The sequence below is a fragment of the Oncorhynchus keta genome, chromosome 6 (assembly GCF_023373465.1).
Source record: "Oncorhynchus keta strain PuntledgeMale-10-30-2019 chromosome 6, Oket_V2, whole genome shotgun sequence".
Lineage (NCBI taxonomy): Eukaryota > Metazoa > Chordata > Actinopteri > Salmoniformes > Salmonidae > Oncorhynchus > Oncorhynchus keta.
In genome coordinates this window covers 34,204,112-34,228,131 of record NC_068426.1, presented here as the reverse complement: position 1 = coordinate 34,228,131, position 24,020 = coordinate 34,204,112, and the positions used below count along the sequence as shown (strand labels likewise).

Sequence of the window (24,020 nt, the reverse complement as noted above, 5' to 3'; positions counted from 1 at the left end):
CTCTCCTCACCTTTACCTCTCCTCTCTCTCCTCACCTTTACCTCTCCTCTCTCTCCTCACCTTTACCTCTCTCTTTCCTCACCTTTACCTCTCTTCCTCTCTCTCTCCTCACCTTTACCTCTCTCTTCCTCTCTCTCTCCTCACCTTTACCTCTCTCTCTCTCTCCTCACCTTTACCTCTCTCTCTCTCTCCTCACCTTTACCTCTCCTCTCTCTCCTCACCTTTACCGCTCCTCTCTCTCTCTCTCTTCCCTCACCTTTACCTCTCGCTCTCTCTCTCTCGCTCTCTCTCCCCTCACCTTTACATCTTCTCTCTCCTCGCCTTTACCTCTCTCTCTCCCCTCACCTTTACCTCTCCTCTCTCTCTCTCTCCTCACCTTTACCTCTCTCTTCCTCTCTCCTCACCTTTACCTCTCCTCTCTCTCCTCACCTTTACCTCTCTCTCTCCCCTCACCTTTACCTCTCCCCTCTCTCTCCTCACCTTTACCTCTCCTCTCTCTCTCTCCTCACCTTTACCTCTCCTCTCTCTCTCTCCTCACCTTTACCTCTCCTCTCTCTCTCTCCTCACCTTTACCTCTTCTCTCTCTCCTCACCTTTACCTCTCCTCTCTCTCCTCACCTTTACCGCTCCTCTCTCTCTCTCTTCCCTCACCTTTACCTCTCGCTCTCTCTCTCGCTCTCTCTCCCCTCACCTTTACATCTTCTCTCTCCTCTCTCTCTCCTCGCCTTTACCTCTCCTCTCTCTCTCCTCACCTTTACCTCTCCTCTCTCTCTCCTCACCTTTACCTCTCCTCTCTCTCCTCACCTTTACCTCTCTTCTCTCTTTCTCTTCCCTCACCTTTACCTCTCGCTCTCTCGCTCTCTCTCCCCTCACCTTTACATCTTCTCTCTCTCCTCTCTCTTCTCACCTTTACCTCTTCTCTCTCTCTCCTCACCTTTACCTCTCCTCTCTCTCCCCTCACCTTTACCTCTACTCTCTCTCTCTCCCCTCACCTTTACCTCTCTCCTCTCTCTCCTCACCTTTACCTCTCCTCTCTCTCCTCACCTTTACCTCTCCTCTCTCCCTCTCCTCACCTTTACCTCTCCTCTCTCCTCTATCCTCACCTTTACCTCTCCTCACCTTTACCTCTCCTCTCTCTCTCCTCACCTTTACCTCTCCTCTCTCTCTCCTCACCTTTACCTCTCTCCTCTCTCTCTCTCCGCGCCTTTACCTCTCCTCTCTCCCTCTCCTCAACTTTACCTCTCCTCTCTCCTCACCTTTACCTCTCCTCTATCCTCACCTTTACCTCTCCTCACCTTTACCTCTCCTCTCTCTCTCCTCACCTTTACCTCTCCTCTCTCTCTCCTCACCTTTACCTCTCCTCTCTCTCTCTCCTCACCTTTACCTCTCTCCTCTCTCTCTCTCTCTCTCCGCGCCTTTACCTCTCTCTCTCTCCTCTCTCTATCCTCACCTTTACCTCTCCTCTCTCTCTCCTCACCTTTACCTCTCTCCTCTCTCTCCTCACCTTTACCTCTCTCCTCTCTCTCCTCACCTTTACCTCTCCTCTCTCCCTCTCCTCAACTTTACCTCTCCTCTCTCTCTCCTCACCTTTACCTCTCCTCTCTCTATCCTCACCTTTACCTCTCCTCTCTCTCTCCTCACCTTTACCTCTCTCTCCCCTCACCTTTACCTCTCCTCTCTCTCTCTCTCCTCACCTTTACCTCTCTCTTTCTCTCTCTCAATTCAAGGGGCTTTATTGACAAGGGAAACATGTGTTAACATTGCCAAAGCATTACAAATGTCATATATATATATATATATATATATATATATATATATGACAGTGTTGCAATGATGTACAAATGGGTAAAGTACACAAGGGGAAATAAATAAGTATACTGGTGTTTGTTCTTCACTGGTTGCCCTTTTCTTGTGGCAACAGGTCACACATCTTGTTGCTGTGATGGCACACTGTGGAATTTCTCCCAATTCTTTGTGGATCTGTGAAATCTGAGGGAAATATGTGTCTCTAATATGGCCATACATTGGACAGGAGGAAGTGCATCTCAGTTTCCACCTCATTTTGTGGGCATTGAGCACATAGCCTGTCTTCTCTTGAGAGCCATGTATGCTAATGGCAGCATTTCTCAATAGCAAGGCTATGCTCACTGAGTCTGTCCATAGTCAAAGCTTTCCTTAAGTTTGGGTCAGTCACAGTGGTCAGGTATTCTGCCACTGTGTACTCTCTGTTTAGGGCCAAATAGCTTTCTAGTTTGCTCTGTTTTTTTGTTAATTCTTTCCATTGTGTCAAGTAATTATCTTTTTGTTTTCTCATGATTTGGTTGGGTCTAATTCTGCTGCTGTCCTGGGGCTCTGTAGGTTGTGTTTGTGAACAGAGCCCCAGGACCAGCTTGCTTAGGGGACTGACTCTTCTCCAGGTTCATCTCTCTGTAGGTGATGGCTTTGTTATGGAAGGTTTGGTAATCACTTCCTTTTAGGTGGTTATAGAATTTAACGGCTCTTTTCTGGATTTTGATAATTAGTGGGTATCGGCCTAATTCTGCTCTGCATGTATTATTTGGGGTTTTACATTGTACACAGAGGATATTTTTTGTAGAATTCTGCATGCAGAGTCTTGATTTGGTGTTTGTCCCATTTTGTGAATTCTTGGTCGGTGAACAGAACCCCAGACCTCACAACCATAAAGGGCAATGGGTTCTATAACTGATTCAAGTCCTTTTAGACAGATCCTAATTGTGGTATGTTCAATTTCATGTTATATCGCTCTCATTTTATGTTCTCTCTTTCTCTCTCTTTCTTTCTCTCTCCTCACCTTTACCTCTCTCGTTCTCTCTCTCTCCTCCAGTATTCTCCCCCTCTCATCCCTCCAAGAGGAGAGGTAAATGCAGCAGATGCATTTGACATTGGCTCCTTTGACGAAGAGGACACCAAGGGTATCAAGGTAACACACACAACCCTGATCTCATGAAACCACCAAGGGTATCAAGGTAACACACACACACACAACCCTTATCTTGTGATACCATCAAGGTAACACACACACACACAACCCTTATCTCATGAAACCACCAAGGGTATCAAGGTAACACACACACACACAACCCTTATCTCATGAAACCACCAAGGGTATCAAGGTAACACACACACACACAACCCTTATCTTATGATACCACCAAGGGTATCAAGGTAACACACACACACACAACCCTGATCTCATGAAACCACCAAGGGTATCAAGGTAACACACACACACACACAACCCTTATCTTATGATACCATCAAGGTAACACACACACACACAACCCTTATCTCATGAAACCACCAAGGGTATCAAAAATAAATACACAGCATTATATAAAAGCTAAACCTGTAATCCGGATTTACACACTCCTACATCCTAGTGCATGACACACAGACAAACACAGACACACACAGACAGGAGGCTGAGGTGTAAATGTGGCTCCATCAGTGTTCAATATTGACACTGCCAGTAAGCAGAGCGGCCCACAAAGAAAGTCCTTCCCAAATAGTTTGGACGTTACACAACTGGAGGCTTTGGGCGCGTTCCAGGTCGCCTTAATTACAGTCATGCTGCCCAGCTCAGCAGACCTCACAGCTACCGGTGACGGGGGTTAACATCTGAGGAATCACGGCACCTTACACCTCATCTCATCTCATCTCTCGCTCTCTCTCACTCTCTCTCTCCCTCCCTCTCTCTGTCTCTCCCTCCCTCTCTCTGTCTCTCTCCCTCCCTCCCTCCCTCTCTCTGTCTCTCTCCCACCCTCTCTCTGTCTCTCTCCCACCCTCTCTCTGTCTCTCTCCCTCCCCTCTCTCTCTCTCTCTCTCTCTCTCTCTCTCTCTCTCTCCCTCTCACACTCCCTCTCTCTCTCACACTCTCTCACTCACTCCCTCTCTCTCTCCCTCACTCTCTCTCTCCCTCACTCCCTCTCTCTCTCCCTCACTCCCTCACTTACTCTCCCCCCTCTCGCTCTCTCTCTCTCCCTCTCTCACACTCCCTCTCTCTCACACACTCCCTCTCTCTCTCACACCCTCTCTCTCTCCCTCCCTCCCTCTCTCCCTCCCTCCCTCTCTCTCTCTCTCTCTCTCTCCCTCCCTCCCTCCCTCTCTCTCTCTCTCTCTCTCCCTCCCTCCCTCCCTCCCTCTCACCCTCCCTCACTCACCCTCTCTCTCACTCCCTCTCTCTCTCACTCTCTCTCTCTCACTCCCTCTCTCTCTCACTCCCTCTCTCTCTCACTCCCTCTCTCTCTCACTCTCTCTCTCTCTCCCCCTCCCTCCCTCCCTCTCTCTCCCCCTCCCTCCCTCTCCCCCTCCCTCTCCTCCCCTCCCTCCCTCCCTCTCCCCCTCTCGCTCTCTCTCTCTCTCCCTCTCTCACCTCCCTCTCTCTCTCACACTCTCTCCTCCTCCCCCTCTCCCTCCTCCCTCTCTCTCTCCCTCACTCCCTCTCTCTCTCCCTCACTCCCTCTCTCTCTCCCTCACTCCCTCACTCCTCACCCTCTCTCTCACACCCTCTCTCACTCCCTCCCTCCCTCTCTCTCTCTCCCTCCCTCCCTCCCTCCCTCCTCTCTCTCCCTCTCTCCTCCCTCACTCCCTCTCTCTCACACCCTCTCTCTCTCACCCTCTCTCTCTCACACCCTCTCTCTCTCACACCCTCTCTCTCTCACACCCTCTCTCTCTCACTCCCTCTCTCTCTCACTCCCTCTCTCTCTCTCTCTCTCCCCCCTCCCTCCCTCTCCCCCCTCTCTCTCTCTCCTCTCCCCCCTCTCCCCCTCTCCCCCCTCTCTCTCTCCCTCCCTCCCCCCTCTCTCCTCCTCCCTCTCTGTCCCTCTCTCTCTCTCCTCCCCCTCTGTCTCTCCTCCCCCTCTCTCTCTCTCCTCCCTCTCTGTCCCTCTAGTTGTTGGACAGTGACCAGGAATTGTACAAGAACTTCCCTCTGGTCATCTCAGAGCGCTGGCAGCAGGAGGTGGCTGAGACGGTGTACGAGGCGGTCAACTCCGACACGGACAAGAACGAGGCCCGCAAGAGGACCAAGAACAAACAGCTGGGCCACGAGGAGGGTAAGGCGGAGAAACGCAGAACACACGACCTGGACAAAATGTCAAAGTGCACTATTTGTACGGTTTATTTTGTGGTCATGGGGTTAATGTAGTATTGTGTGTGTTGTAGACTATGCCCTGGGCAAGGACTGTATAATGCACGGCTACATGTTGAAGCTGGGGAACCCGTTCCTGACGCAGTGGCAGCGCAGATACTTCTACCTGTTCCCCAACCGAGTGGAGTGGAGGGGAGAGGGGGAGTCACGGGTGAGCCTCCCACACACACAACTCTACGTCACAGCGTCCTCTCGATGTGCGTCGGTCCGAGTTTACGTGCGTGTGTTTCAGTTTGTGCGCTTCTGCTCTTCACGTATGTGGGTTTCTGGGTGGGTTTTTCTTTCTGTGTGTGTGTGTGTGTGTGTGTGTGTGTGTGTGTGTGTGTGTGTGTGTGTGTGTGTGTGTGTGTGTGTGTGTGTGTGTGTGTGTGTGTGTGTGTGTGTGTGTGTGTGTGTGTGTGTGTGTTCGTGTGTTCGTGTTCTTCGTCATTGTCCATCCCGTCTGTCTAGTGCATGAAGCTTGTCCGTCTGTCTTGTCTGTCCTCGCTCACGTTCTGTAGGCCTGGATGGAAACAGTCAAACACACAGTCCGTGCCCCGAAGGTAAGTCTGACAGCTGCTGCCCCACCACCTCCTCCTCCTCTCCCCCAGTGGCACAATACAACCACACAGTCCGTGCCCCGAAGGTAAGTCTGACAGCTGCTGCCCCACCACCACCTCCTCCTCTCCCCCAGTGGCACAGTAGACGGATTGGAGCTACCAGACAGCCTTACCTTCAGAGCAGCGTCCTCCCTCTCTAGCGCCGTTCCTAAAAAAGGCCACTCTCCTCTGTAGCTTCTGTTTCGATTGGTCCGTCTCATTCTCCGATTGTGATTGGTTCCCCCGCCTCCCGGACATGTTCCTGATTTTGGTGTGTGTGTGTGTGTGTGTGTTCCGCAGCAAAACCTGCTGACGATGGAGCAGATCGTGACGGTGGAGGAGACGCAGATTAAAGATAAGAAGTGCATCCTGCTGCGCATCAAAGGGGGGAAGCAGTTTGTCCTGCAGTGTGAGGTACGGAGGACTATCTCTATCTCTGTGTGAGGTACGGAGGACTATCTCTATCTCTGTGTGAGGTACGGAGGACAACCTCTATCTCTGTCTCTGTGTGAGGTACGGAGGACAACCTCTATCTCTGTCTCTGTGTGAGGTACGGAGGACAACCTCTATCTCTGTCTCAGTGTGAGTTACGGAGGACAACCTCTATCTCTGTCTCAGTGTGAGTTACGGAGGACAACCTCTCTCTCTGTCTCAGTGTGAGTTACGGAGGACAACCTCTGTCTCTGTGTGAGGTATGGAGGACAACCTCCATCTCTGTCTCTCTCTGTGAGGTATGGAGGACAACTTCTATCTCTGTCTATCTGTGTGAAGTACGGAGGACAACCTCTATCTCTGTCTCTGTGTGAGGTACGGAGGACAACCTCTATCTCAGTCTCTGTGTGAGGTACGGAGGACAACCTCTCTCTCTATCTCTGTCTCTGTGTGAGGTACGGAGGACAACCTCTATCTCTGGCTCTCTCTCTGTGTGAGGTACGGAAGACAACCTCTATCTCTGTCTCTGTGTGAGGTACGGAGGACAACCTCTATCTCTGTCTCTGTGTGAGGTACGGAGGACAACCTCTATCTCTGTCTCTGTGTGAGGTACGGAGGACAACCTCTATCTCTGTCTCTCTGTGTGAGGTACGGAGGACAACCTCTATCTCTGTCTCTCTCTGTCTCTCTCGCTCTGTCTCGCTCTGTCTCTCTGTCTCGCTCTGTCTCTCTGTCTCGCTCTGTCTCTCTGTCTCGCTCTGTCTCTCTGTCTCGCCCTCTCTCTGTCTCGCCCTCTCTCTGTCTCGCCCTCTCTCTGTCTCGCCCTCTCTCTGTCTCGCCCTCTCTCTGTCTCGCCCTCTCTCTGTCTCGCCCTCTCTCTGTCTCGCTCTCTCTCTGTCTCGCTCTCTCTCTGTCTCGCTCTCTCTCTGTCTCGCTCTCTCTCTGTCTCGCTCTGTCTCGCTCTCTCTCTGTCTCGCTCTCTCTCTCTCTGTCTCGCTCTCTGTCTCGCTCTCTCTCTCTGTCTCGCTCTCTCTCTCTGTCTCGCTCTCTCTCTCTGTCTCGCTCTCTCTCTCTCTGTCTCGCTCTCTCTCTCTCTGTCTCGCTCTCTCTCTCTCTCTCTCGCTCTCTCTCTCTGTCTCGCTCTCTCTCTCTGTCTCTCTCTCTCTCTCTGTCTCGCTCTCTCTCTCTGTCTCTCTCTCTCTCTGTCTCGCTCTCTCTCTCTCTGTCTCGCTCTCTCTCTCTCTGCTCGCTCTCTCTCTCTGTCTCGCTCTCTCTCTCTCTGTCTCGCTCTCTCGCTCTCTCTCTGTCTCTCTCTCTCTCTCTGTCTCGCTCTCTCTCTCTGTCTCGCTCTCTCTCTCTGTCTCGCTCTCTCTCTGCTCTCTGTCTCTCTCTCTCTCTGTCTCGCTCTCTGTCTCTCTCTGTCTCGCTCTCTCTCTGTCTCGCTCTCTCTCTGTCTCGCTCTCTCTCTCTGTCTCGCTCTCTCTGTCTGTCTCTGCTCTCTCTCTCTGTCTCGCTCTCTCTCTGTCTCGCTCTCTCTCTCTCTGTCTCGCTCTCTCTCTCTCTGTCTCGCTCTCTCTCTCTGTCTCGCTCTCTCTCTCTCGCTCTCTCTCTCTGTCTCGCTCTCTCTGTCTCGCTCTCTCTCTGTCTGTCTCTGTCTCTCTCTCTCTCGCTCTGTCTCGCTCTCGCTCTGTCTCGCTCTCTCTCTCTGTCTCGCTCTCTCGCTCTGTCTCGCTCTCTGTCTCGCTCTCGCTCTGTCTGTCTCGCTCTGTCTCTGTCTCGCTCTCTCTCGCTCTGTCTCGCTCTCTCTCTGTCTCGCTCTCGCTCTGTCTCGCTCTCTCTCTGTCTCGCTCTGTCTCGCTCTGTCTCGCTCTCTCGCTCTGTCTCGCTCTGTCTCTCTGTCTCGCTCTCTCTCTCTGTCTCGCTCTCTGTCTCTGTCTCGCTCTGTCTCGCTCTCGCTCGCTCTCGCTCTCGCTCTGTCTCGCTCTCGCTCTGTCTCGTCTCGCTCTGTCTCGCTCTCGCTCTGTCTCGCTCTCGCTCTGTCTCTCTCTCTCGCTCTGTCTGCTCTCGCTCTGTCTCGCTCTCTGTCTGTCTCGCTCTCTCTGTCTCTGCTCTCTCTGTCTCTCTCTCTCTCTGTCTCGCTCTGTCTCTCTCTGTCTCGCTCTGTCTCTCTCTCTCTCTCTGTCTCTCTCTCTGTCTCGCTCTGTCTCTCTCTCTCTGCTCTGTCTCTCTCTCTCTCTCTCTCGCTCTGTCTCGCTCTCTCTCTCGCTCTGTCTCTCTCTCTGTCGCTCTGTCTCTCTCTCGCTCTCTGTCTCTCTCTCGCTCTCTGCTCTGTCTCTCTCTGTCTCTCTCGCTCTGTCTCTCTCTCTCTGTCTCTCTGCTCTGTCTCTCTCGCTCTGTCTCTGCGCTCTGTCTCTCTCGCTCTGCTCTCTCGCTCTGTCTCTCTCGCTCTGTCTATATAAAATCTCGATCTCTGTCTCTCTGAATAACAGTATAATATAAAACAGACGGTGGAATAGCAGATATATATGAATATGATAGCGTATATGTAATAGCGATGTATATGAATCTATGATATATATCTAATCTGTAATAATATCTCTGCAATAAATAGCATAATAATATAATATATATATATATGTAAATAATAATATATATCTCTCGCTCTGTCTCTCTCGGCTCTGTCTCTCTCTCTCTCTCTCTCGCTCTGTCTCTCTCTCTCTCTCGCTCTGTCTCTCTCTCTCTCTCGCTCTGTCTCTCTCTCTCTCTCGCTCTGTCTCTCTCTCTCTCTGTCGCTCTCTCTCTGTCTCTCTCTCGCTCTGTCTCTCTCTCTCTCTCTCTCTGTCTCTCTCTCTCTGTCTGTCTCTCTCTCTGCTCTCTCTGTCTCTCTCTCTCTCTCTCTCTCGCTCTGTCTCTCTCTCTCTCTCTCTCTCTGTCTCGCTCTGTCTCTCTCTCTCTCTCGCTCTGTCTCTCTCTCTCTCTCTCGCTCTGTCTCTGTCTCTCTCTCTCTCTCTCTCTCTGTCTCTCTCTCTCTCTCTCTCTGTCTCTCTCTCTCTCTCTCGCTCTGTCTCTCTCTCTCTCTCGCTCTGTCTCTCTCTCTCTGATGTCTGTCTCTCTCTCGCTCTGTCTCTATGCAAACTCTGCTCTGTGTCTCTCTCTAGCGCTCTGTCTCTCGCTCTCGCTCTGTCTCTCTCTCTCGCTCTGTCTCTCTCTCTCGCTCTGTCTCTCTCTCTCGCTCTGTCTCTCTCTCTCGCTCTGTCTCTCTCTCTCTCGCTCTGTCTCTCTCTCTCGCTCTGTCTCTCTCTCTCGCTCTGTCTCTCTCGCTCTGTCTCTCTCGCTCTGTCTCTCTCTCTCTCTCGCTCTGTCTCTCTCTCTCGCTCTGTCTCTCTCTCGCTCTGTCTCTCTCTCGCTCTGTCTATCTGTCTCTGCTCTGTCTCTCTCTCTCTCTCTCGCTCTGTCTCTCTCGCTCTCTCTCTGTCTGTCTCTCTCTCTCTCTCTCTGCTCTGTATCTCTCGTCTCTCGCTCTGTCTCTCTCTCGCTCTGTCTCTCTCTCGCTCTGTCTGTCTCTCTCTCTCGCTCTGTCTCTCTCTCTCTCGCTCTGTCTCTCTATATCTCTCTGCTTGTCTCTTGTCTCTCTGCTCTGTCTTGTCTCGCTCTCGTCTATGTCTGTCTCTCTCTCTCTCTCGCTCTGTCTCTCTCTCTCTCTCGCTCTGTCTCTCTCTGTCTCTCGCTCTGTCTCTGTCTCTCTCTCGCTCTCGTCTCTGTCTCTCTCTCAAGCTCTGTCTCTCGCTCTGTCGCTCTGTCTCTCGCTCTGCTTGTCTCTCGCTCTGTCTCTCTCTCTCGCTCTGTCTCTCTCTCTCGCTCTGTCTCTCTCGCTCGCTCTGTCTCTCTCTCTCGCTCTGTCTGTCTGTCTCGCTCGCTCGCTCTGTCTGTCTGTCTCTCGCTCGCTCTGTCTGTCTGTCTCTCTCGCTCGCTCTGTCTGTCTCTCTCGCTCTGTCTGTCTCTCTCGCTCGCTCTGTCTGTCTGTCTCGCTCGCTCTGTCTGTCTGTCTGTCTCTCTCGCTCTCTGTCTGTCTGTCTCTCTCGCTCTGTCTGTCTGTCTCTCTCGCTCTGTCTGTCTGTCTCGCTCGCTCTGTCTGGCTCGCTCGCTCTGTCTGGCTCGCTCGCTCTGTCTGTCTCGCTCGCTCTGTCTGTCTGTCTCGCTCGCTCTGTCTGTCTGTCTCGCTCGCTCTGTCTGTCTGTCTCGCTCGCTCTGTCTGTCTGTCTCGCTCTGTCTGTCTGTCTCGCTCGCTCTGTCTGTCTCGCTCGCTCTGTCTGTCTCGCTCGCTCTGTCTGTCTCGCTCGCTCTGTCTGTCTCGCTCGCTCTGTCTGTCTCGCTCGCTCTGTCTGTCTCGCTCGCTCTATCTGTCTCGCTCGCTCTGTCTGTCTCGCTCTGTCTGTCTCTCTCGCTCGCTCTGTCTGTCTCGCTCGCTCGCTCTGTCTGTCTCGCTCGCTCTGTCTGTCTGTCTCTCTCGCTCGCTCGCTCTGTCTGTCTCGCTCGCTCGCTCGCTCTGTCTGTCTCGCTCGCTCGCTCGCTCTGTCTGTCTCTCTCGCTCGCTCGCTCTGTCTGTCTCTCTCGCTCGCTCTGTCTGTCTGTCTCTCTCGCTCGCTCTGTCTGTCTGTCTCGCTCGCTCTGTCTGTCTCGCTCGCTCTGTCTGTCTGTCTGTCTCGCTCTGTCTGTCTGTCTCTCTCTCGCTCTGTCTGTCTCTCTCGCTCGCTCGCTCGCTCTGTCTCTCTCGCTCGCTCGCTCTGTCTGTCTGTCTGTCTCGCTCGCTCGCTCGCTCTGTCTGTCTGTCTCGCTCGCTCTGTCTGTCTCGCTCGCTCGCTCTGTCTCGCTCGCTCGCTCTGTCTGTCTGTCTCGCTCGCTCTGTCTGTCTGTCTCGCTCGCTCGCTCTGTCTGTCTCTCTCTCGCTCTGTCTGTCTGTCTCTCTCTCGCTCTGTCTGTCTGTCTCTCTCTCGCTCTGTCTGTCTGTCTCTCTCGCTCTGTCTGTCTGTCTGTCTCGCTCTGTCTGTCTGTCTGTCTCTCGCTCGCTCTGTCTGTCTGTCTCGCTCGCTCTGTCTGTCTGTCTCGCTCGCTCTGTCTGTCTGTCTCTCTCGCTCTGTCTGTCTGTCTCTCTCGCTCTGTCTGTCTGTCTGTCTCGCTCGCTCTGTCTGTCTGTCTGTCTCGCTCGCTCGCTCTGTCTGGCTCGCTCGCTCTGTCTGGCTCGCTCGCTCTGTCTGGCTCGCTCGCTCTGTCTGTCTGTCTGTCTCGCTCGCTCTGTCTGTCTCGCTCGCTCTGTCTGTCTCGCTCGCTCTGTCTGTCTCGCTCGCTCTGTCTGTCTCTGTCTCTCTCGCTCTCTCTCTCTGTCTCTCTCTCGCTCTGTCTGTCTGTCTCTCTCTCGCTCTGTCTGTCTGTCTCTCTCTCGCTCTGTCTGTCTGTCTCTCTCTCGCTCTGTCTGTCTGTCTGTCTCTCTCGCTCTGTCTGTCTGTCTGTCTCTCTCGCTCTGTCTGTCTGTCTGTCTCTCTCGCTCTGTCTGTCTGTCTGTCTCTCTCGCTCTGTCTGTCTGTCTGTCTCTCTCGCTCTGTCTGTCTGTCTGTCTCTCTCGCTCTGTCTGTCTGTCTGTCTCTCTCGCTCTGTCTGTCTGTCTCGCTCGCTCTGTCTGTCTGTCTCGCTCGCTCGCTCTGTCTGTCTGTCTCTCTCGCTCTGTCTGTCTGTCTGTCTCTCTCGCTCTGTCTGTCTGTCTGTCTCTCTCGCTCTGTCTGTCTGTCTCGCTCGCTCGCTCTGTCTGTCTGTCTGTCTCGCTCTGTCTGTCTGTCTGTCTCGCTCGCTCTGTCTGTCTGTCTGTCTCGCTCTGTCTGTCTGTCTCGCTCGCTCTGTCTGTCTGTCTCTCGCTCGCTCGCTCGCTCTGTCTGTCTGTCTCTCGCTCGCTCTGTCTGTCTGTCTCGCTCGCTCGCTCTGTCTGTCTCGCTCGCTCTGTCTGTCTGTCTGTCTCTCTCGCTCGCTCTGTCTGTCTGTCTGTCTCTCTCGCTCTGTCTGTCTGTCTGTCTCTCTCGCTCTGTCTGTCTGTCTGTCTCTCTCGCTCGATCTGTCTGTCTGTCTCTCTCGCTCGCTCTGTCTGTCTCTCTCGCTCGCTCTGTCTGTCTCGCTCGCTCTGTCTGTCTGTCTCTGTCTGTCTCGCTCGCTCTGTCTGTCTGTCTCTCTCGCTCGCTCGCTCTGTCTGTCTCGCTCGCTCTGTCTCTCTCGCTCGCTCTGTCTGTCTCTCTCGCTCGCTCTGTCTGTCTCTCGCTCGCTCTGTCTGTCTCTCTCGCTCGCTCTGTCTGTCTCTCTCGCTCGCTCTGTCTGTCTCTCTCGCTCGCTCTGTCTGTCTCTCTCGCTCGCTCTGTCTGTCTCTCTCGCTCGCTCTGTCTGTCTCTCTCGCTCGCTCTGTCTGTCTCTCTCGCTCGCTCTGTCTGTCTCTCTCGCTCGCTCTGTCTGTCTCTCTCGCTCGCTCTGTCTGTCTCTCTCGCTCGCTCTGTCTGTCTGTCTCGCTCGCTCTGTCTGTCTGTCTCGCTCGCTCGCTCTGTCTGTCTGTCTCGCTCGCTCTGTCTGTCTCTCTCGCTCGCTCTGTCTGTCTCGCTCGCTCGCTCTGTCTGTCTCTCGCTCGCTCTGTCTGTCTGTCTGGCTCGCTCGCTCTGTCTCGCTCGCTCTGTCTGTCTCGCTCGCTCTGTCTGTCTCGCTCGCTCTGTCTGTCTCGCTCGCTCTGTCTCGCTCGCTCTGTCTGTCTGTCTGTCTCGCTCGCTCGCTCGCTCTGTCTGTCTGTCTGTCTCTCTCGCTCGCTCTGCTCGCTCGCTCTGTCTGTCTGTCTCTCTCGCTCGCTCTGTCTGTCTGTCTCTCTCGCTCGCTCTGTCTGTCTGTCTCTCTCGCTCGCTCTGTCTGTCTGTCTCTCTCGCTCGCTCTGTCTGTCTGTCTCTCTCGCTCGCTCTGTCTGTCTGTCTCGCTCGCTCGCTCGCTCTGTCTGTCTGTCTCGCTCGCTCTGTCTGTCTGTCTCGCTCGCTCTGTCTGTCTGTCTGTCTCGCTCGCTCTGTCTGTCTCGCTCGCTCTGTCTGTCTCGCTCGCTCTGTCTGTCTCGCTCGCTCGCTCTGTCTGTCTCGCTCGCTCGCTCGCTCTGTCTCGCTCGCTCTGTCTGTCTCGCTCGCTCGCTCGCTCTGTCTGTCTGTCTGTCTGTCTCGCTCGCTCGCTCTGTCTGTCTCGCTCGCTCGCTCGCTCTGTCTGTCTGTCTCTCTCGCTCGCTCTGTCTGTCTGTCTCTCTCGCTCGCTCTGTCTGTCTCTCTCGCTCGCTCTGTCTGTCTCTCTCGCTCGCTCTGTCTGTCTGTCTGTCTCGCTCGCTCGCTCTGTCTGTCTGTCTCTCTCGCTCGCTCTGTCTGTCTGTCTCTCTCGCTCGCTCGCTCGCTCTGTCTGTCTGTCTCGCTCGCTCGCTCTGTCTGTCTCTCTCGCTCGCTCGCTCTGTCTGTCTGTCTGTCTCTCTCGCTCGCTCTGTCTGTCTGTCTCTCGCTCTGTCTGTCTGTCTCGCTCTGTCTGTCTGTCTCGCTCGCTCGCTCTGTCTCGCTCGCTCTGTCTGTCTCGCTCGCTCGCTCTGTCTGTCTCGCTCGCTCGCTCTGTCTGTCTCGCTCGCTCTGTCTGTCTCGCTCGCTCGCTCTGTCTGTCTGTCTCGCTCGCTCGCTCTGTCTGTCTGTCTCGCTCGCTCGCTCTGTCTCGCTCGCTCGCTCTGTCTGTCTCGCTCGCTCTGTCTGTCTCGCTCGCTCGCTCTGTCTGTCTCGCTCGCTCTGTCTCGCTCGCTCTGTCTGTCTGTCTCGCTCGCTCTGTCTGTCTCGCTCGCTCGCTCGCTCTGTCTCGCTCGCTCTGTCTGTCTCGCTCGCTCTGTCTCGCTCGCTCTGTCTGTCTGTCTGTCTCGCTCGCTCTGTCTGTCTCGCTCGCTCGCTCTGTCTCGCTCGCTCGCTCTGTCTGTCTGTCTCGCTCGCTCTGTCTGTCTCGCTCGCTCGCTCTGTCTCGCTCGCTCTGTCTGTCTCGCTCGCTCTGTCTGTCTCGCTCGCTCTGTCTCGCTCGCTCGCTCTGTCTCGCTCGCTCGCTCTGTCTCGCTCGCTCTGTCTGTCTGTCTCGCTCGCTCTGTCTCGCTCGCTCTGTCTCGCTCGCTCGCTCTGTCTGTCTCGCTCGCTCGCTCTGTCTGTCTCGCTCTGTCTGTCTGTCTCGCTCGCTCGCTCTGTCTGTCTGTCTCGCTCGCTCGCTCTGTCTGTCTCTCGCTCGCTCGCTCTGTCTGTCTGTCTCGCTCGCTCGCTCGCTCTGTCTGTCTGTCTCTCTCGCTCTGTCTGTCTGTCTCGCTCGCTCTGTCTGTCTGTCTCTCTCGCTCTGTCTGTCTGTCTGTCTCGCTCGCTCGCTCGCTCTGTCTGGCTCGCTCGCTCGCTCGCTCTGTCTGTCTCGCTCGCTCTGTCTGTCTGTCTGTCTCGCTCGCTCTGTCTGTCTCGCTCGCTCTGTCTGTCTGTCTCTCTCTCGCTCTGTCTGTCTGTCTCTCTCTCGCTCTGTCTGTCTGTCTCTCTCGCTCTGTCTGTCTGTCTCGCTCTCGCTCTGTCTGTCTCGCTCGCTCGCTCTGTCTGTCTGTCTCGCTCGCTCGCTCGCTCTGTCTGTCTGTCTCTCTCGCTCTGTCTGTCTGTCTCGCTCGCTCTGTCTGTCTGTCTCTCTCGCTCTGTCTGTCTGTCTCGCTCGCTCGCTCGCTCTGTCTGTCTGTCTGTCTCTCGCTCTGTCTGTCTGTCTCGCTCGCTCGCTCTGTCTGTCTGTCTGTCTCTCTCGCTCGCTCTGTCTGTCTGTCTCTCTCGCTCGCTCGCTCTGTCTGTCTGTCTCGCTCGCTCGCTCTGTCTGTCTGTCTGTCTCGCTCGCTCGCTCTGTCTGTCTGTCTGTCTGTCTCTCTCGCTCTCTCGCTCGCTCTGTCTGTCTCTCTCGCTCGCTCTGTCTGTCTGTCTCTCTCGCTCGCTCGCTCTGTCTGTCTCGCTCGCTCGCTCTGTCTCGCTCGCTCTGTCTGTCTCGCTCGCTCTGTCTGTCTCGCTCGCTCGCTCTGTCTCGCTCGCTCGCTCTGTCTCGCTCGCTCTGTCTGTCTGTCTCGCTCGCTCTGTCTCGCTCGCTCTGTCTCGCTCGCTCGCTCTGTCTGTCTCGCTCTGTCTGTCTGTCTCGCTCGCTCGCTCTGTCTGTCTGTCTCGCTCGCTCGCTCTGTCTGTCTGTCTCGCTCTCGCTCGCTCTGTCTGTCTCGCTCGCTCGCTGCTCGCTTTCGCTCTGTCTGTCTGTCTGTCTCTCTCGCTCTGTCTGTCTGTCTCGCTCGCTCTGTCTGTCTGTCTCTCTCGCTCTGTCTGTCTGTCTCGCTCGCTCGCTCTGTCTGTCTGTCTGTCTCTCGCTCTGTCTGTCTGTCTCGCTCGCTCGCTCTCTCTGTCTGTCTCTCTCGCTCGCTCGCTCTCTCTGTCTGTCTCGCTCGCTCGCTCTGTCTGTCTGTCTGTCTCTCTCGCTCGCTCGCTCTGTCTGTCTGTCTGTCTCTCTCGCTCTCTCGCTCGCTCTGTCTGTCTGTCTCTCTCGCTCTGTCTGTCTGTCTCTCTCGCTCGCTCTGTCTGTCTGTCTCTCTCGCTCGCTCTGTCTGTCTGTCTCTCGCTCGCTCTGTCTGTCTGTCTGTCTCTCGCTCGCTCGCTCGCTCGCTCTGTCTGTCTGTCTCTCTCGCTCGCTCGCTCTGTCTGTCTCGCTCGCTCTGTCTGTCTGTCTGTCTCGCTCGCTCGCTCTGTCTGTCTGGCTCGCTCGCTCGCTCTGTCTGTCTGTCTGTCTGTCTGTCTCGCTCGCTCGCTCGCTCTGTCTGTCTCGCTCGCTCTGTCTGTCTGTCTCGCTCGCTCGCTCGCTCTGTCGCTCGCTCGCTCGCTCTGTCTGTCTCGCTCGCTCGCTCGCTCTGTCTGTCTCGCTCGCTCTGTCTGTCTCTCTCGCTCGCTCTGTCTGTCTCTCTCTCTCGCTCGCTCTGTCTGTCGCTCTGTCTGTCTCTCGCTCGCTCGCTCTGTCTCTCTCGCTCGCTCGCTCTGTCTGTCTCTCTCGCTCGCTCGCTCTGTCTGTCTGTCTCTCGCTCGCTCGCTCGCTCTGTCTGTCTGTCTCTCGCTCGCTCGCTCGCTCTGTCTGTCTGTCTCTCGCTCGCTCGCTCTGTCTCTCTCGCTCGCTCTGTCTGTCTGTCTCTCTCGCTCGCTCTGTCTGTCTGTCTCTCTCTCTCGCTCTGTCTGGCTCTCTCTCTCTCTCTGTCTGGCTCTCTCTCTCGCTCTGTCTGGCTCTCTCTCTCGCTCTGTCTGGCTCTCGCTCTCTCTGGATTTCTGAAAAACCTGGGAGTTTTGGGAAAGCAATCAGAATATTTATAAAATTTCACTTTGTTTTAATGTATTATTAATTATTCTATTATAAGTTAATCAAATGGAAGGTGTGTGTGTGTGTAATAATATGTTAATTATCTCGGTCTCTCTGCAGAGTGACCCAGAGTTTGTCCAGTGGAAGAAAGAGCTGACCGATGCGTTTACTGAGGCTCAGAAGCTGCTGCGTCGCGCCCCTAAGGTCATCGGGAAGGGTCGGGCTGGTGTGGTGGAGTTCTCCAAACCACCTCTCACACACCGCAACAGCAACGGCCTGTAGGCCACACACACACACCTACACACACCACATCCTATAACCTCATCCCCTATGAACCCGCCCGCCACAGCCCCAAGTCCTAGACGCACACACACACACACACACACACACACACACACACACACCACATCCTATAACCTCATCCCCTATGAACCCACCCTCCACAGCCCCAAGTCCTAGACACACACACACACACACACAATAAAGCCCCACACTCTCACTCTGGAGTGTGTATGGACCAAACCTGCCAGCCGCTCTCCTCTGTTCTCACACACACACACACACTGAAAGGCAAAAACGTACCCTCGGACCATGCGTGTACCTAAAGAGAACCAGAGCGCCCTCCCTCTCCGACCGCACCCTGGAGCGATGCCACGCATCCCTCTTCCTCTCGCCCCCAATGGACCAGCATTCCACACAGCCAACCTCACGCACACACACGCGCGCACACACCAGCTGAACCCGGCAGAGCAGCAAACGCCAGTCCCGAGTAGGAGAGGGAAGACTTGGTCACCTGTCCCCACCTCTTCCTCCTCTTCTCTCCCCCCCCTGTCCCTCAATCCCCCCCAGCCTCGTCTTGAGACTGGACCCGAGCCACACGCACCTGCCGGGCCACTCTCCACCGGATTGGCTGGCTGTAGTGGAGGGGCGGGGACCTAAAGCAGGTGGTGAGTATCTGGACCAATGGCACCGCTTGGAGAGAGGGGCCGGACCAATAACGTTCCTCTCCTGTGAGCTCATGAAGAGGGGAAAGGAGAGACTGAGTGGAGGGGAGAGAAGTGGAAAGATGGTGGGAGGAGGACAAGGAAGCAGAGACACCTGCCGGGATAAACCCGAGAGAATGGCAGTGAACTGCTCGTCCAGAGTTGGGGCCATAGAGGTTGGCAGCAGGTTTCATTCCTTCCACAGAGAACGACGAAGGAGAGAAAGATGACGGCTTTGACTTTTTGAAGAGACTTTGACCCTCTTCTCCTCCTCCATCTCTCCGTCAGTGAAATGCATAAAGTGCCAATGTCAATATTTACTTGAGTCACCTGAGCATCCAGGAGGACCCGTTTTGAAAGCAGGCATCCCCCCGGATACAGAACTCTCTGTGGCACGGAACTCTTGTCGCCGTGGACAAAACTCTCCGATGTAGCTCGTGCACGAATCTTGGTAACCGTTTTGACTTTGAGGGGGGCTTTCATTCACCTGGCAGTATGCGTACTCAGAGCGGGGATAGTATGCGTACTCAGAGCGGGGATAGTATGCGTACTCAGAGCGGGGACAGTATGCGTACTCAGAGCGGGGACAGTATGTGTACTCAGAGCGGGGACAGTATGCGTACTCAGAGCGGGGATAGTATGCGGGGACAGTATGTGTACTCAGAGCGGGGACAGTATGCGTACTCAAAGCGGGGACAGTATGCGTACTCAGAGCGGGGACAGTATGCGTACTCAGAGCGGGGACAGTATGCGTACTCAGAGCGGGGATAGTATGCGTACTCAGAGCGGGGACAGTATGCGTACTCAGAGCGGGGACAGTATGCGTACTCAGAGCGGGGACAGTATGCGTACTCAGAGCGGGGACAGTATGCGTACTCAGAGCGGGGACAGTATGCGTACTCAGAGCGGGGACAGTATGCGTACTCAGAGCGGGGACAGTATGCGTACCTCAGAGCGGGGACAGTATGCGTACCTCAGAGCGGGGACAGTATGCGTACCTCAGAGCGGGGGTATGCGTACTCAGAGCGGGGACAGTATGCGTACTCAGAGCGGGGACAGTATGCGACTCAGAGCGGGGGACAGTATGCGTACTCAGAGCGGGGACAGTATGCGTACTCAGAGCGGGGACAGTATGCGTACTCAGAGCGGGGATAGTATGCGTACTCAGAGCGGGGACAGTATGCGTACTCAGAGCGGGGACAGTATGCGTACTCAGAGCGGGGACAGTATGCGTACTCAGAGCGGGGACAGTATGCGTACTCAGAGCGGGGACAGTATGCGTACTCAGAGCGGGGACAGTATGCGTACTCAGAGCGGGGACAGTATGCGTACTCAGAGCGGGGACAGTATGCGTACTCAGAGCGGGGACAGTATGCGTACTCAGAGCGGGGATAGTATGCGTACTCAGAGCGGGGACAGTATGCGTACTCAGAGCGGGGACAGTATGCGTACTCAGAGCGGGGACAGTATGCGTACTCAGAGCGGGGACAGTATGCGTACTCAGAGCGGGGACAGTATGCGTACTCAGAGCGGGGACAGTATGCGTACTCAGAGCGGGGACAGTATGCGTACCTCAGAGCGGGGACAGTATGCGTACCTCAGAGCGGGGACAGTATGCGTACCTCAGAGCGGGGACAGTATGCGTACTCAGAGCGGGGACAGTATGCGTACTCAGAGCGGGGACAGTATGCGTACTCAGAGCGGGGACAGTATGCGTACTCAGAGCGGGGACAGTATGCGTACTCAGAGCGGGGACAGTATGCGTACTCAGAGCGGGGATAGTATGCGTACTCAGAGCGGGGACAGTATGCGTACTCAGAGCGGGGACAGTATGCGTACTCAGAGCGGGGACAGTATGCGTACTCAGAGCGGGGACAGTATGCGTACTCAGAGCGGGGACAGTATGCGTACTCAGAGCGGGGACAGTATGCGTACTCAGAGCGGGGACAGTATGCGTACTCAGAGCGGGGACAGTATGCGTACTCAGAGCGGGGATAGTATGCGTACTCAGAGCGGGGACAGTATGCGTACTCAGAGCGGGGACAGTATGCGTACTCAGAGCGGGGACAGTATGCGTACTCAGAGCGGGGACAGTATGCGTACTCAGAGCGGGGACAGTATGCGTACTCAGAGCGGGGACAGTATGCGTACTCAGAGCGGGGACAGTATGCGTACTCAGAGCGGGGACAGTATGCGTACTCAGAGCGGGGACAGTATGCGTACTCAGAGCGGGGACAGTATGTGAGTTTTGAACCCCAGCAGGGCCGGAGACTTTGCTGTACGAGAAGTTGTAATTGTGTCAGGGCGGCCCTAATGTGTACGCCGCAGCTTTCCAGATGTAGATCACACACACACAGGATTGGCTGTATAAGTAGGTCAGTGTAGAGAGAGAGAGAGGTGGTAGGTGACGCAGGGTGTTTTAACGTTTAGAGCAGACGGCGACCGGAACCCGAATCTGTTAGTCCCCTTCAGTCTGGTTTGAACCTATAGATGTATTTTTGAATGTGACCCAGAATGGTAGGCCCACAATCCTCTCTGGCTTTATATGTGAGGAGAACCCGCTTGTGCTGCTGTGGCTGCAGCCGTGACATGGCCGTTTAACCGAGGGACATGAAAGCGCAGCTGGTTGTTGAAAAGAGAGGAGAAAGGATTTGTTCAATCAATTTTAATTTCAGTGTTTTTCGGAGGGTGGTCCCCCCCCCCTCCATGCAGTAGAAGGTTCCTCGTCTGTGATATATATCCGTGCGTTTCCACAGCTGTGACCTGCATGTGTGGCTGGGGGGGTAGAGGAGGGTTTATGTGTTGGGGGAGGTTGTTGATATTCTAAGAGGCCTACACAGGTCAGTCAGGGGAAGTGATGTCGTTTTAGAGAGATACCTCATCAGGGCGTTTTCTTGTTAAACCAAAACGAATGGGGTTCTGTCTGACCTTTTTAACCTAATGTGTTACTCCATGTTCAATGTGCCAAATACCTGTCGCTGATTGATTCTGATTGGCTGACTGTTCTGGACCAATGAGAATCCTCCTATCTGAACAGGCCCCTGCGGGGACGGACCCCTCACAGCGCCAGCCTCTGGCCACACACACACACTCTCAACCGTTTGAATCTGAGGAGTGGGTCTTTTTTAAAGGGTACAAAACTGTGACCGAACTAGGGATGTGGAATAGAAGTGTGTGTGTGTTTGTGTGTTTGTGTGTCAGCGTGGAGTGAATCTGCCTTTCAGCACCTCCACTTGTCACGCACACACAGGGCTTGGTTGTAATGGGTCTATTCAGTGTGTGTGTGTGTGTTGTGTGTACAAGCATGAGTGTGTGTGCGTTGTGTGTACAAGCATGAGTGTGTGTGTGTGCGTTGTGTGAACAAGCATGAGTGTGTGTGCGCTGCATTTCAATCGCTTGTCAGTGTTTTATTTAGTGTAGATGTTCTTGTCAAACATCTACACACACAAGCTTGACAACAAAACAATGAAAAGGGGTGGCATATAGGAAGAAGAGAGAAACTAACAAAAAATTGAAGTATATATATATATATATATATATGAATGAATATATGTGTGTGTATATTAAATGACAAATGCTCTAGGTTTATTTAAGAAGATTTCACGATGTAGAGACTCTCTTCAGATGAGGATGCTCTGTGTGAGCGCTGGGGTTTTGAAGTGTGTAAATCTGTTTGTGGTGAACACTTTGGATCTTTGCACATAAAGACTTTAGCTATCATACCTGCAAATTGCCAGATTATTATTTTTTGAATACCCGGACTCTTGCTCTTTTCATATTTATTGCGTGTTTTTTTGGGGGGGGGGGCTAGCGGCCTCTGTCTACGAGCTCGCGCCTGGGCTCTCGCTGTAGAATACTCCGGTTTTACACACCGCCAGACAAATGATTTGACACGTGCCACAAACAAAACGCAAATACTACTGGCGTTGGGTTACTATTACCATTACAGTCATGATGATTACTGTCATTGGTCATATTATTAAATGATTATTGTCATTCCATTTTGTTTGAATGAATTTTGTCATGTTGTTTTTAAGACCGCTAGGAGCATTATGTGTTGGACTGCTTATATAAAACAGTTCAGAAATAAATACATCATTTTCTTTTGTCCGTGTTGCTTTGTGTGACGTGTGGTTTGTTGACCTGTTGGGACACTACTTTAGTGCACTACATAGTGTGTCGTGATATCAAAAGGGAGGTATGAATGTCAATGAGTTCTCATGTTCGAATGTTTAACATGTTTGTTCTTTAGAAATACGGTGGTAACAGCAGCCAACCGTCGAGTGACCGTTTCTTCCCATATCATCCAGCTAATTAAATACGTTTGGGTAAACGAATCGCTGTTTTATTCCAAGTTTTCAATTTAAAAACATGAAGAAATAGACTGAGGCTCAGACACTGGACCGTTTGCTGATAATAATTCAACATCAAAATCATCTAGACAAACCTACGGGATAGGTCCGGGGTCCCAGCCCTCTTTCCTCCCCCTTCCCCCACCGCTTCTGTCCCCCTCCTCTCAACTTCCCCTAGCTCTTCTCCCTTCCTCATATTTTCTCACCCCCTTCCCTTCCCTACTTTTCTCTCTCACCCCCCCTCCAGCCATCTTCCTTTTTCCGTGAGGCTTCTTCTCCCCCTCAGCTGCAGCTGTCAGGTTGGAGCGACAGCCGACGACCCCTCAAGACGGAGATTACAAGGCTTTTCCGCGCTGTTGCTGTGGACTGGACTTTTGAGTTATTGTGTGCGTTTTCACTCTTCCAATATCAACAATAATCCATCACTCGTAGGTCCATATCCCAGTAGACTACCAGAACATTCCAGCTCTCGCCTCTGTTTTTGTATGCTAGTCATCTGTTGGTTTGTTTTGGCCTAGGGTTTTAGCCTGAGGCAAATTAAAGACACAGGGTGAATGTTAGATTGCTACAGCATTTTCTTACCCTTATTGCTTCCCCTCCAGCTGTAATTCTCTCTCCCTTCTCATTTACCACGTTTGCCTAACAGGGTAGTTAGTATCCCATACGTCCCCCCCGTCCCACTATATTTATGGCGCCATATTTTGGCAAGCAAAGCTGCCTCGAGCGAGAGAGATGACGTCTGTCACTCTTATTTCTGACTGCTTCGTTCCCGGCTCGTGTGTGTTTCTGTCTGACGGTGGGACAGTGAGCCTCTCACTTTGGCCTCCGCGGGATTGGGATTATAAACCGTCATGAAGGTAATCGAGTTATGCGTTTTAGTTTGTATTTCTGTGACATGCCAGAGAATAGTTTGTGAGAACCGAGTTTGTTCTCATAACTTTATTTATAAATCCCGGGGGGACTGAGGGACAGGTTGGGGAGATGGGGGGGGGGTTAAGGGAAAAGGATAAGAGAAAGGGGAGAGGAGAGGGCCTGGGTTACAGTAGCTGCCCTAGTGTGACTTTGCCACTACATAGACTGGATAAGGTCATGGCCAATTCTGATCGGGTTGTAGCTACTGTAATGACACAGTTGTGTTGATTAGGTGGGTCACAAGAAAAACTGGGATTGATTCAGGCGGGAGACGCTTGGAAACCACTGGAGTTGAGCCCCTGTTCCGGCGAACGTGCCGTTGACACTGCGTCATGTCGCCACGGTTACATCTGGCACTGTTCAGCGGTTGCTTACATATCGCCCAGGAACGTGTTATGGTGAATCAACTGAAGTACAAACCCTGAAGTATAAGTCTCTTTTAAGATAGTTGTCTGTCCTGCTAACCTACATCGCTCTCGGAGATGGATAGGCTGCATGGCGTGATGTTGCCTCGAGACTGTCCGCAACAGGGTATGTCTTCATGTGTGTCCATCCCTAGACCCAATACTTGCATAAAACCAGGCACCACTTTTCTCCTTCCTAACCGGCACTACCTGACCTGCCCTTCACCCAACAGGATCTCTACAGGTCTCTGTCTATGCCCGCTGGTGTTCCAGGCAGGTGCTGCAGGTAGCGTGTGTGTCTGTGAGGGCCAGAGGTGTGTGTGTGGCTGCAAGGTCCTGAGGGCCACAGGCCAGGGGCCCAGAGGTGTGTGTGTATGTGAGGTCCAGGGGCCCAGAGATGTGTGTGTGTCTGTGAGGGCCAATGGAACGGACAGCTGAGTCGGGCTGAAGGTGTAGGTTAGGGGTGTAGAGTGATCTGTCATGGTATTCCACAACCGTCAGGTGTTTCATAATGTGTTGTCAACTTCACAGCGGTTACTATGTCACCAGAAAGGTATTGGGGGAAAAAAACATTAACATTTTATCTTTCAATGCACCCTCTCTCTCACTCTCTGAATCTTCTCTCTCCATCCCTCTCTTTTCTTCTCTCTCTCTCATTACCAATCTCTTTCTCGCAATCCTATTTCTTTCTCTCATTCCTGTTTCTCTCCATCCTCAGGTTGTATCACCGTTTCTGCGGTGTCCCGCCCCCCCACTCTGACATCACATCTGGCTGACCTCTGACTGTTT

The 24,020-nt window shown here is 53.6% G+C and overlaps 1 protein-coding gene across 1 annotated transcript in view; it reads left to right on the top strand.

The window, feature by feature from the left end:
- The window catches only part of LOC118385686 (beta-adrenergic receptor kinase 2-like), a 121,412-nt gene extending 104,426 nt beyond the window's left edge, over positions 1-16,986 (top strand). The window contains 5 exon segments of the mRNA XM_052521346.1: positions 2,845-2,940; positions 4,912-5,074; positions 5,184-5,320; positions 6,048-6,161; positions 16,701-16,986. Coding sequence (XP_052377306.1) covers positions 2,845-2,940; positions 4,912-5,074; positions 5,184-5,320; positions 6,048-6,161; positions 16,701-16,862 — 672 coding nt within the window. The 3' untranslated portion in view covers positions 16,863-16,986.
- The last annotated feature ends 7,034 nt before the right edge of the window (positions 16,987-24,020 follow it).